This window comes from Misgurnus anguillicaudatus, chromosome 18, assembly GCF_027580225.2.
Source record: "Misgurnus anguillicaudatus chromosome 18, ASM2758022v2, whole genome shotgun sequence".
Taxonomy (NCBI): Eukaryota; Metazoa; Chordata; class Actinopteri; order Cypriniformes; family Cobitidae; genus Misgurnus; species Misgurnus anguillicaudatus.
The window spans coordinates 6,812,246-6,824,486 of record NC_073354.2 but is presented as its reverse complement, the minus strand read 5'-3'; the positions used below and the strand labels follow the sequence as shown (position 1 = coordinate 6,824,486).

General features: G+C 36.4%; 2 protein-coding genes across 2 annotated transcripts in view; one reads left to right on the top strand and one right to left on the bottom strand.

Annotated features, from left to right (window-relative positions):
• Positions 1 to 6,275, bottom strand: part of rngtt (RNA guanylyltransferase and 5'-phosphatase) — a 153,744-nt gene extending 147,469 nt beyond the window's left edge. Inside the window, exons 1-4 of the mRNA XM_055185675.2 lie at positions 5,890 to 6,275; positions 4,740 to 4,849; positions 4,556 to 4,659; positions 2,992 to 3,080 (exon numbers count right to left, since the gene is read on the bottom strand). Of these exons, the coding sequence (XP_055041650.1) occupies positions 2,992 to 3,080; positions 4,556 to 4,659; positions 4,740 to 4,849; positions 5,890 to 5,953 (367 nt within the window). The 5' untranslated portion in view covers positions 5,954 to 6,275. The remainder of the gene's footprint in view (positions 1 to 2,991; positions 3,081 to 4,555; positions 4,660 to 4,739; positions 4,850 to 5,889) is intronic.
• A 1,527-nt stretch (positions 6,276 to 7,802) lies between these two features.
• pnrc1 (proline-rich nuclear receptor coactivator 1) lies at positions 7,803 to 11,926 on the top strand. Its single transcript, XM_055185674.2, has 2 exons — positions 7,803 to 8,259; positions 10,973 to 11,926. The coding sequence occupies exons 1-2, from the start codon at positions 8,056 to 8,058 to the stop codon at positions 11,300 to 11,302; spliced, it is 534 nt and encodes a 177-aa protein (XP_055041649.2). The 5' UTR covers positions 7,803 to 8,055; the 3' UTR covers positions 11,303 to 11,926.
• Positions 11,927 to 12,241: the final 315 nt, after the last annotated feature.

Sequence of the window (12,241 nt, the reverse complement as noted above, 5' to 3'; positions counted from 1 at the left end):
GATGAAAAGTGTGAACTTTGGCGGAAAAATGCACTGCATTAACCAATCAGGAGCTTGCTCTAGTAGTGACGTGATTACAGGAAGCGAGCAGAGTCACAGAAGCCCCTCCCATGATGCAAACTTTTGCGTGAATGTCTCGATGACTAGATTTTCACGCACGGCTTTCATGTACGAATGAAGCGAGTAAACTAAGACGCTGCGTCCAAAACCACCTACTTCCATACTATATAGTAGGCAAAGTAGTGCTTTTTGCCTACTATATAGTATGGTAGTAGGCGATTTCGGACGGAGCAAAACTGTTGAAGTGGCAAACTAGACGAGGTAGACACGATTTTAATGCCTCAAACATGGCTGGTGTGAACCCACGGTCAGAGTTCGCCCCCTAGTGGCAGTTGTATTAAAAATTTCAGTTTAAACGTAAATCCATGCCAAAATGGAGGAGAAGCTCATTCCAGCGCAAGAGACTTTAATATATGTATATTTACCGTAGTGGAATTAATAAATAATGCAAATGAATGAAACAATAAACAGCTAATGTGTGCATATATGCTAAGTGGTACTAATAAAGTTAAATAAAAAAAAGATTAATAATTTATCATTTTCACTTCGCACACATCACTTCCGGACAGAGCGCCACATGTGGAGTAGTCGCACAAGTTTTTAATTTTTATTCTTACGTATCCAAAGCTCAAATCGGATCTGAAAATTGCGAACTTTCAGATGGTTGGCACCCCATGTAGCGCCTTTGTGACTCTCCCTCCAGTTTATTGGTCATTATTCAGGGCTCCAGACTGCCACCAAAATTTGAAAGTGTGCCACTGGATTTTACATTCAGTCGCACATGTGCGACCACTAAATTTGACCTTTATTTGTGATGTGACACTGAATTTAAAACAGCACATTGTACTTTCTGCATCTACATCAAAGTGAATATTGAATTGTGAAATATTTGGTTAGCATGTTGATTATGGTATGTGCCCCTAAATTTTCAGGTTGAGCCCCTAAAAATTTCAGTTGGGGGCCACCGTGCTCCTAGTGAAAAAAGTTAGTCTGGAGTCCAGTTATTTGTTGTGTACAGGGGAAAGGTGGCTTTAAAGAAATCCTTCTGTTTTAAATCAGACAAAGATGACCGGCAGGCCGTATAAAAATGATTGTCAGGCCACATTTGGCAGGGGGCCGCCAGTTGACTAGCCGTACCACAGAACAACCATTCAGTCAAAGAACCTTTTGTGAAACAGAAAGTTTCTTCAGATGTTAAATGTTCTTTATGGAGCCATTTAGACAAAAAATTGGCTCTTCTGGGCTTTGCAAAGCAGCTATATTTTTAAGAGTCCAAGCACATTTATCTGCCCAAATGAACACATCAATAAGAACCAAAAGAACATAAAAATAAGGCAAATGTTCAATCTTGATTTTGTTTCTGATAAATTACTGATTTAGCGATTTTTTAAAGTATTTTCCACAGTTTATGTGATAGGTTTTCTTATACCAATCCGCCACCCATAAATCCTAAACAGTAAACCAAATACTAATGGTCTGTTAGTTTTTGAGCAGGTGCACACCTGCTTTTCCCCTTCCTCAGTGTTTTACTGCTTTCCATGTGCTATAAAGGTAATAAAAGTTTTAACACGTCGCATTTCAGGACGGGGTATAAACAGAGTGGGATGCTGAAGTGTAATATTTAGAATCTGTTGGTGCATAAAGCCTGATTCATCACCTCAAACCCTGACCGTATACCGCACCACCCGTGGCCTGGCTTCTGTTAGAAAGGACTGTAATATAAAAGGCAGTACATCTTCTCAACGCTCAAGTGCACTGCACCTCATTTCATTTTGGAAATTCGCACAGAGCATAACTCATTTTACAGCATATTCACTCTCTGTATACTGAATTGGCAAGTTTTTGACAAGTTCACCCCTGGGAGCTTTGTACGTCATCTTCTCAACGTCCTGCCTCCAGACTATCTGCTCATGTTCCCTGCAGTGTCAATCACACTGTTGCCGTGGTGATAACACTGACATTCATACATCTCTTCCTTTGTGTTGTGTCTGATTTAGCAGGTTCAGTGTGTTGTGATAACGCTCTTCTGTGACTCAACAGCACCTCCAACAGGACAAATACATATTCATTTATAACTCACCACTGGAGTTTAGTTTACCTGCCACTTGTTGTTTTTGGCTTGCTCACTGGGAGATTTTTTTACAACAGACAATTATCTTTACAGTTAGTAACGCTAATTATTTATTCATTAAAAATTACCTTTAAATATGTGTTATGTTTATTAAAGCGCACATAACACACGCTGTTTCTGCATTTCTGATGTTAATCTGGAGTACCTAAAGAGTAGTATTACATCCTTTATATCTCCAAGTACTCCCAAAAGTGCTATTACGCCATACAATATAGTTCCTCTTTTAAATCCGCTTAGAAATGCGCTACGTTTTATTTTGTACCACCAAACTTGCTCGTATAACTACTCGTCTTAAATAGGAAAAACGTTGATGTGTTTGGTCACTTCTAACTTTATCTCTGTTTGATACCATTGAATGAATGGGGCTAAGCTAAATGCTATCGAAGTGTCGCAGCGCGCTCCAGCGCTTACGTGCACGAACACAGATGATAGAGGGATGTATCAACAATTCTTAGTTAAGGTAATAACATATTTTAATATTGAAAATGAGTAGACTATTCCTTTAAACGTCATTGTGCCAGGTTTATACACAGATAAAAGTCAAACCAGTACACCACATCTTATATCATATTTCATATTTCGACGTGGTAGAGGGGAAGGTTTCCAAAGAAAAAAGACTGAAAAATGTATGTGCCATATGAATTTCTTTTAGGGTGTTTTCAAAGAACAGAAAACGTATGTTTATAATCTTAAAAATGTGTGGTAAATTTGTTGCTGAAGTACAGTGTGTTCAGAACACAGTTTTGTTACTGAAATCAGGATGACTGATAACATTAAAAAAGTAAGTATACTGATCTTACCAATAAGCTCCATAGGTGTCTTCTCATTGAAGTGCTCACACAATCTGATGAACATCTGTGTGGTCTCCACCGTGGGGCATTCACCATGACTGAATAAGAAAAAAATATTCATTTTAATGTGACAGACCTAAGCCAAACCTTCAATTACAGCACATAAACAGAGCACCCACAGTGGAAGTCCTTATATGGGCACTTTAACCAGAATAGCACACGAAATCAACGTCACAGAATTACCGTAGTGTGTTGTTTTTGTGAGGGATATATAAGCTTGTTTATGTTCCCAAAAAACCTAATTGGTTGTCGCTCCCATAAATTGTCCATCATTTGCATAAAGTTAAACTTTTCATAACTTTCTCATGTCACGCCCATCTGGTCGCCAAAAGTCACGTTTGCTCGTGTCCCCGAAAGTCACCAAGCTTCCATTGAAAAGGAAGAGATCGTGTTGCCCGGCTACTGCTTTTTGCTGATGGTCATACGTCAGATTTCTCGATTAATATTCATAACCAGTCCAGTGCCGTAGAAGGATTAAAGAGTTGGGGTCTGATACATATATATATACGCAACCCCGTCTTTATTTTTATTAGGATTATTATGAATTGGGTGACAATGAGAGCAGATTTGCTATTTGTACGCTCTGTAATTCACAATATCATCATTTGAAATAAGGAGTAAAAAGCAAAACTATTGGTATCTATTAGTGATGCACCGATGTATCGGCCGCCGATATTTATCAGCCGATTTTTGATGAATTTGAAACCATCGGCATATCGGCAATAGCACGAGAAAGGCAGATACCGATTGTTTATTAATTAACTGCATAAAGAAATCCATTATATATATATATATATATATATATATATATATATATATATATATATATATATATATATATATATATATATATATATATATATATATGGAAGCATATGGGTAGCTAAATTCAATTTAGAATGTAATATGCAATATTAATTATTAAAGTATTACATTTTCATTTCTATTTTGCACCAAGGATTGCACATACAAGCATGGAAAATGTAAACTTAAATACAGAAATGCATTGTCATTTTACATATTGCATTGTCATATTGCATATTACATTCTAAATTGAATTTAGCTACCCATATGCTTCCATAATAATATGTAAAAAAAATGAGTTAATGTTGTTAATCAAATAAATGCTGAATAGCAAAAACCACCTTTGAAGGCTGTCATGTTTTCTTATTATATTTGTTTTAGCTTAATTTGTGCCTCTCTTATTATGTTGGTCAGTTGAATGTTAATTAGATCCAATCCATATTCAGTAAAAATAATTTGATGCAGAAATAAACTAGCTAATAGACCAACTGTATAGTATTGTATACAAGTGTTTAATATCGGTATCAGCCAGAAGTTGTCTGTTTAAATCGGTATCGGACAAAAAAAAATCCTATCGGTGCATCCCTAGTATCTATCGATATCGGTATCTGTCATTTTAAGTTATGGTTGATCTCTTCGAAATGCAACACTTATTAATACTGTAAAAAATTGCATTTAGTACATAACACTGAAACGTGGGGTCACATACCCTTTGCAGGACAGCTTCACGTATTTGATTCCTTCTTTTTCTATCTCCGCCCGATCATAAAAGCGGCTTGTGTTGGTTAGGTCCACCAGCAAACCCATCTTAACCTGAAGAGAGGCCAGCATCATATCAAACTCAACATCTAGATGGCAAGTGAGGTGATCATGTTTACACCATGTCCACGTACCTTTAAGCTCTTGAGATAGTTCGATAGCATACTAGGATGAAACCTGTTCTCCTCTGGGACTTTATCATCATACTGTGGTCCAAGCATGGTCTTCATGGGCAAAAATTTACCTGAAAAGTACATTTAACACAGAATTGCATAAAGCTTATGTCCACTCGCAATAACATCCAAGGTCGCTTTGAATAAAAGCGTCTGCTTAATGTATACATTTAAAGTTAAAGCATCAGTCAAATAACCTAATTCAGTGGTTCTCAAACTTTTTCGGCGTGTGTCCCCCCCCCCCTTTTGTACGGTGACCCCCACTTGTGCCCTTTGTGCCCCCCCAAAGAAAATTTATGACATAAAACTTTGTAAAACATACAATTTGAATGAACCAAAACTTATTAAAATATACAATGTAATGCGGTTGGTTAGTAGTCTTATTTTTCTGAGGCAGAATTCATGATAAATTAGTGTATTTTATAAAATATTATAAAACTGGGGCCCCCCTGTCACCATCTTAGGGCCCCCAGTTTGAGAACCACTGACCTAATTAATATTTTCGCAGACCCGGTGCTCATCATAATATTTCATTCATTCGCCTGCTGACTGACACTGTTGGTAGCCAATCGGTTGGTCATACGTCACATTTCTCAATTAATATTCATCACGCGTCCAGTGCCGTAGAAGGATTAAAGAGGCGGGGTCTGATACATAGACATACGCCACCCCGTCTATGACGTAGTTGTGTTGATCTGAGCGCAGTAGCTAAACTGGCTAGCCTCTCAATTTAAAACAAATACACTAAACAAGACTACAATACCATAAACATATTTTTCCACATGACATACATCTTCCTAACACACACACACATATATATAAATAATATGCTTTCATTGGGGAAGTCTGGTATGTTGACGGAACAACAGTACATGTGGGGTTGTATCTTATGTTTATGCTATGGCTATGTCTTCAGGCTAATAGCTGTTTACTATTACACCTAAATCATTCAAAGTTTTAATATGCGCTCTGTAAAACAGCAGTAGGCCAGCACTTCAGGACATTTATTATCAACATAGTAAACTAACCATAAGAAAGCAATCATTTCTATCACAGAGAGTGAGTCTGGGTTGGTATAACTTAAGGAGCTTAGTTTGTAATAGACTCTCACCAGCCACGGGTTGACCTCTTCTAGGGCAATTCCTCCATCGAGGAGGCGGCCCGGTATGAGACATGTTCCTGTCCTGATCCGAGCGGCAGTCCGCGTTCAACCGCGCCGGAGATCAACACTGTCGAGCGGGCTAAAGGATCTCCAGTAATCCGCTGATTGGGCCTTAAACGCAGACCCGGGAATACCAGAGATTCGCGCCTTTATGAAGAGTTCCGTGCTGGTAAAGGTTCTTCCTTGGTTTTGCATTCACGAGATAAGCTCCATGAAACGTCTGCTACACAAACCTTGTTCAGAAGTAAACAGTAATTTCTCCACGTTGTCCCACAGCTCTGTGTGTAACCCTCTCACAGCGCCTGCAGTGCTAACCGGCGACCAGCAGAGGGCGCTACAGTACACATATCTATATAGAGAAGTGACTTTTATGACAATATTAGTTAAATTATTTCAAAGAAGAGTATTAAAATAAGCTAAAACAACTAAAAATTAAGATATTTGTTAGTGTTTGGTTTATACATCTTTATAGTTTTTCCAAGATCTAGAGTATTTTATTGGGTTGAAATTGTGAAGACTGTATACACTGCAAAAAAAAAATGATTTTCAGGAAAAATGTTCTTAGTATTTTTGTCTTGTTTTCGGTAAAAATATGTACAAATTCTTAAAGTGAGATGCTGTTTCTTGATGAGCAAAAAGACTCTAGAATGTAAGTCTATTTTTAGACCAAAAATATCAAATGTAAGTGATTTTGTGCATAAAACAAGCAAAAAAAAAATCTGCCAATGAGATAAGCAAAAAAAACATTTTTCTTAAACAATAAATTCAAGAAAAATTAGCTTACCCCATTGGCAGATTTTTTTGCTTGTTTTTTGCAAAAACACTTTGTTCAATATCTTAAAACTCATCCAAACATTTCACAAATTCATAGGAGATCATCTTCTGACAGTAAGAGAAAAAGACCAAAATATACATTTTTATAAATATGTAAAGTAGTCATGTTACAATTAATCCTGTACTGAAACATGTCCTGTATTATTGCACAGTTTTTAAGCACATACAACACTTAAAACAAATGATGTACTTGATGAGATAATACAAATAGTATGTTAAACATATTACAGTCTTGAATGCTGGCAGATGCATTATGTTCCATAACCCAAAAATGCATTTTCTCTTATCCAAAAGAAGGTAAAGTGCATTCAAGGTGGACATTTAATACTCATATTTAACTGTTTACCTTTAAATATGGCAATAATGTATGCACTCCGGTATGTAGCCATGTATAGTTTATGGGCATTTTGTGTTTAAATATTTTTCAAAGCATGTAACTTACATTATTATCAAGAGGTCTATTATGTAATTATAAAAACACATGTTTTAAATCCTAATAAAATAGTTTATTTAGTAAAAGGTTTCAGTGTTTACTGTTCTGTATTCATCTGTCCTAATATAAATGTACCGGTAACACTTTATTATAATGTTCATTAATTAACATTAGTTAACTACATTAGTTAACATGAACTAATGATGAACTGCACTTGTGCAGCATTTATTAATCTTTATTAATGTTAATTTCAACAATTACTAATACTTTATTAAAATTTGGTTAACGTTAGTTAATGTACCATGAACTAACATGAACAAACAATGAACAGCTTTATTTCTATTAACTAACATTAACAAAGATGAATAAATACTGTAACAAATGTATTGCGCATGGTTTGTTCATGTTAGTTAATACATTAACTAATGTTAAATCATGAACATTATAATAAAGTGTTACCAATGTACCTCTATTGTTAAACATTGCGAAAGAAATTAGTTATATGCTTAACTGCTCATTATTATCATCATGTTGGGCAGTGATTCATTTTGCAACGTGATCAATTATTGGCACGCCAACATCATGATGTAATGCTCTCGAGCGCATGCGTAGCGTGCAGTAAACAGCCATTAGGACAGACAGACCTGTTTTTTATCCCGGAGCTTGATAGAAACGGATATTTCAATCATATTGACAAAAAAACAGAGATGAAATATGCGAGGAAACTTTACTGGCTGTTACTTTTTGCAGACTTGAAGATTTAAAGATCATTAGCGTTTGACACATCATCATCATCATCATTGTTTACTGACGTTTTTACTGTAAAGTTTGCAGTACAGAGAGAAATCATGCTCGGCGATGCGTTTGGACATCGCGTTGAATCAAGCGTGGGTAATATAGCAGTCAATGTAAACATATCTAAAGCCGTGATCCTGAGGAAAAGAGGAAGAAACCTTCGCAGTAAAGACAACAAAGCCACTGCAAACATCAGCAAAACCAGTTATAAACCTACAATTACCCAAGACGAGACTAAACCAGCCAACAATAAACAGGTAACGTGTATTGGCACTTACAAATAAACTGCCATTCTTTTGATAACCTGATAGTTCGACGTGATATTTTTATAATATTTACACTTCCTATGAACAGATATTGCGATAAAAATCCTAATCCCTCTTTATAAACTGGCCCATAATTAATGTATAACCGCGCCGATAATATCGTTTATCCCTAGTGCTTTTACAAGATCGTCTGTTTAGGTTGACCACACACGTGAAAATTTTAAATTTGCACCCTCGGCGATCGAAAAGGGGGCGTGACGGGATTAGTGTTTTAACCGAGGGGCAACCTTCCGATCTCTCTGATGAAGTCAATACTTAAACTGCAATTCATCGACTGGCCGCGTGAGGCTAGCTTCAAAAGGGAGTAAAATCCCAAAGACCTCCATGTTAAAATGGCCAACTTTACAGCAGAAAGAACGTTTACAGCCTGGTACAAAAATGTTTTTGGTCTATATAGCTAATTTTGCCTTTCATGACAACTGTGAGGGGAGGGGGGGTCTGAATTTTTTTGTAACTCATTCATTTAAATTATATTTAGCCTTAAAGTTCTGCATAATTAAGTGCGTGGGAAATTGAGTGACGGGTGAACTGCCACAGCTGTCACTAGTCAAGATAGGCGGGTGTAGTTTCAGCAGCCAGCCACCTCAGCATCACCCACGTCCCGCATCTTTACCTATTTTTGATAATCCGCGAGTGATGTGTGGCCAAGATGGCGACGGCAGGCCCGCCTACTATTGGCTTTAAAAAAGCTTTTCACAAACCTATGGGTGACATTACGGACATTACGGCCAACCAGTCTATGGTTTTAACGCAGACGATTGTTTTTGTCCAAGACACCTTTGGTGTGTGGTGTCATTTACAGTACAAATCAATATCAAATTTAGATATTTACGACTCGTGATCATGGGTTCGTTTTCCGAACAACAACAACGTAACTCGCTGTTGAACCACCATAATACGATGCATAGTGGGAGAAACTAACTACCTAGTCAAGACTGTTTTCCGAAAACATAGTATCTTTGTCGCACAATCAGCATTTGAACCATGTTGGTTCAACAACATAGTTGATGATGTCATGTTGGAGGTGGAGTACTTATTAATCTGTTTAAATTGATTTAAAGCTCCCGTTCTTTCTGTGTTTTTAAAGCTTTGATTTTGTTTATAGTGGGCAATATAACATGTGTTCATGTTTCAGGTGTAAAAAACGCGGTATTTTTCACACAATTTACTTATCTGTATAGCGCTGTTTTCGCTGTCCTCAAAACGGCTGATGTCTTCTTTGATCTATGAAGTCCCTCCTTCAGAAATACTTAACTTTGATTGTGTAGCTTGTATAGTGTGTTGTGATTTGACAGCAGCTTAGGTTAGCAGAGCCGTTTGAGCCAAAGCTGGTGACTGACGTATTCCTGTGGGCGGAGTTTAGTCAAAAAAACGTTTTACTGACGTCATTAAAGCAGGAAGTAGGGGGCTGTAGTCCAAACCGGCTGTTCGCTGTAGGCTTTGAAAGAGGAATTCTATTAAAGAAAATATATCACCTGGCTGTGAACTTTGAGCTTTAACATTTTACAGGTTTTATTTATGCTATTATAGCAACATTACACACTAACTAGGGTTTAAAAAATGGGATCAGGAGAACGTGACCTTTAATGTCAGGTTATTGCTGTAAATAATGTACATTGCATCGGAAGATCGTTTTTTAGTTCTCTGTTGTTTTATTTCAAGATATTTAATTAATGCGGAAGTTCCCTCTTATGTCAGTCATCCAGGGATTCCCCAGGGTCTTAAAGCTTGTAGGACTGCACACATGCACTTTAATTCAGTTTACAAACTTAATGATGGATATAGTATGCACTACATGTTTTTTGCTTATTTTGTTCAAAAGGCATGATCAATGTTAGTCTATTATAACATTATAAATAATGTTTTTATAACAGGTAAAACTCATTAATATACATACATTTGTTATATTGTGTCATGTATAGGGATGCATATCAATTAATCGCGATTAATCTATAGCAGAATAAAAGTTTTTGTTTACATCATATATGTGTGTGAACTGTGTATAATAATTATGTATATATAAATATGCACACATGCATGTATAATTTTAAGAAAAAAATATATTTATATATTAAGTATTTATATTTATATATAATATAAATTATACATAAATATACAAATGTATATACACATGTAAACATTGCTTAAATATATACATGCATGTGTGTGCATTTAACTATACAAAGTTATTATATACAGTACACATACATATATGATGTAAACAAAAACTTTTATTCTGCTATAGATTAATCGCGATTAATTGATATGCATCCCTAGTCATGTAATTAAATAAAAATGAAAATAAGCGAAAGACCAAAATCTATTGGTATTTTAATAATCTAGGCTTATGTTTCCCATTATTTTCGGGCATACAATATAAGCAGCACTTAATATATTGAGAAAGGTTGGCCAATAAACTACACAAAGGTCGATCCAATAAATATCACCATTGTGTTATGTAAATGTTATAATGTTGTCTAAGATAAAAATTCACTGTCACAATAAAACAAAGTTTTGGGAAGTTACTGGGATGTTCCTAAGATCCTGTGAGTGTTTGCCAGGGTGTGTTTAGATATTTGTGACTAGATTTTTTGTTTGGTTACAATCAGATCATCCAGTATTGTTTTCTGTTTGCCTTTAACAGTCAAAAACAGAAAGTGGTGACAGAGGAAGCCCGTCTGGTCGGCTGTCCTTGAACCTTAACAATCATAGACGACACGGCAGGCAAAGAAACACGCCTACAGGCGAATACATCAAGAAGGTGAACGTTTGTTCTGAGCTCTCATCGGACACAAACAAGACATATGCTGGAGCCAAATTTAGCGAGCCGCCCTCGCCCAGCGTCCTCCCCAAACCGCCCAGCCATTGGGTGGGAGAGCACGTTCATCGGCATGCACCTGCGCAGCCCGGCTGCAGCAAAGAGCAAATGTCAGTGTACCTGAAAGGTTTGTTAAAGCTCCATGTGAAATCATAAACATCTTAGAAAAGTAGATGGACTGATAACATCCTGTTGCAAAAGCTACTGAACTTTTGTTAAAGTTGTGTTTGAAGAGCGGCCTTTAGTTAAATGATTATTCTAAAGACTGAAGAGTAAAAAAAATGAAGATGATTTTAGCTTAAAAGTGACATCAGTTGTGGTGCTGAAGCTGGTTAAGTATGAGGGTTTTAATGTTGAATTCATGCACTAGGAGATTGCAAAACAATTTGCACTAGACTAAAAAAGTCTATGAGACCATTTAGATTGTGTTGGCTACAAGATGAGCTGCTTATATAAGGGAATGTAATGTAAGTTTACCTTATATTGAAGCACTGTTTAACATAAGCAGCTACTTGGTGGCCATCTTCAAGCATTGAGATTTTCATTTCCAGTGGACGTTTTGGTTTTCTGAATGTGTCGTGTCTGTTAATTCTTTGTCTGGACATTTTAAAGTTTTTCTATCACTGCCAATACTATGTTTTAACAGTAGTTGTAAAATCTGCTTTAGTTTAAACACCACAACAGATCAAATTGGAAAAAAATATTTTTATTGTTCTTTTCTTTCTTTGGATATAAATAATAGAAATAAAGACGAAATAAAGATATAGTTCCTCCCTATAATTTTTGTTTTATTGTGGGTTCAAGCTGTTGATGCCTTCAGTAAGTCTCAAAGGTTCAAGGTTATTTACATAAATACATTGCAAATATATTTAGACCTTTAACCAATTCTCCCATCATCATCAGAGTCCCGTGCCGGTCCTACCCAGTCTCCTGAGGATGCGTATAAATATCACGAAGTGTAAAACTCGTGCAATACATACGCCAAATTCCACTTTGGCGTGCATATGATACGCAAGTCCTTCCCATTCACTTAAACGGGGCATCTTTTTTGTCGGTTTATTTATTGGTTTCTGAATTTTTTTCTGTTTTTTAAAC

Excerpts from the sequence above, each read along its gene's own strand:
- pnrc1 (XM_055185674.2), top strand. The coding sequence starts at position 8,056 with ATGCTCGGCGATGCGTTTGGACATCGCGTTGAATCAAGCGTGGGTAAT. Across the intron at positions 8,260-10,972 it reads AACCAGCCAACAATAAACAG|TCAAAAACAGAAAGTGGTGA; the intron begins GTAACGTGTATT and ends TGCCTTTAACAG.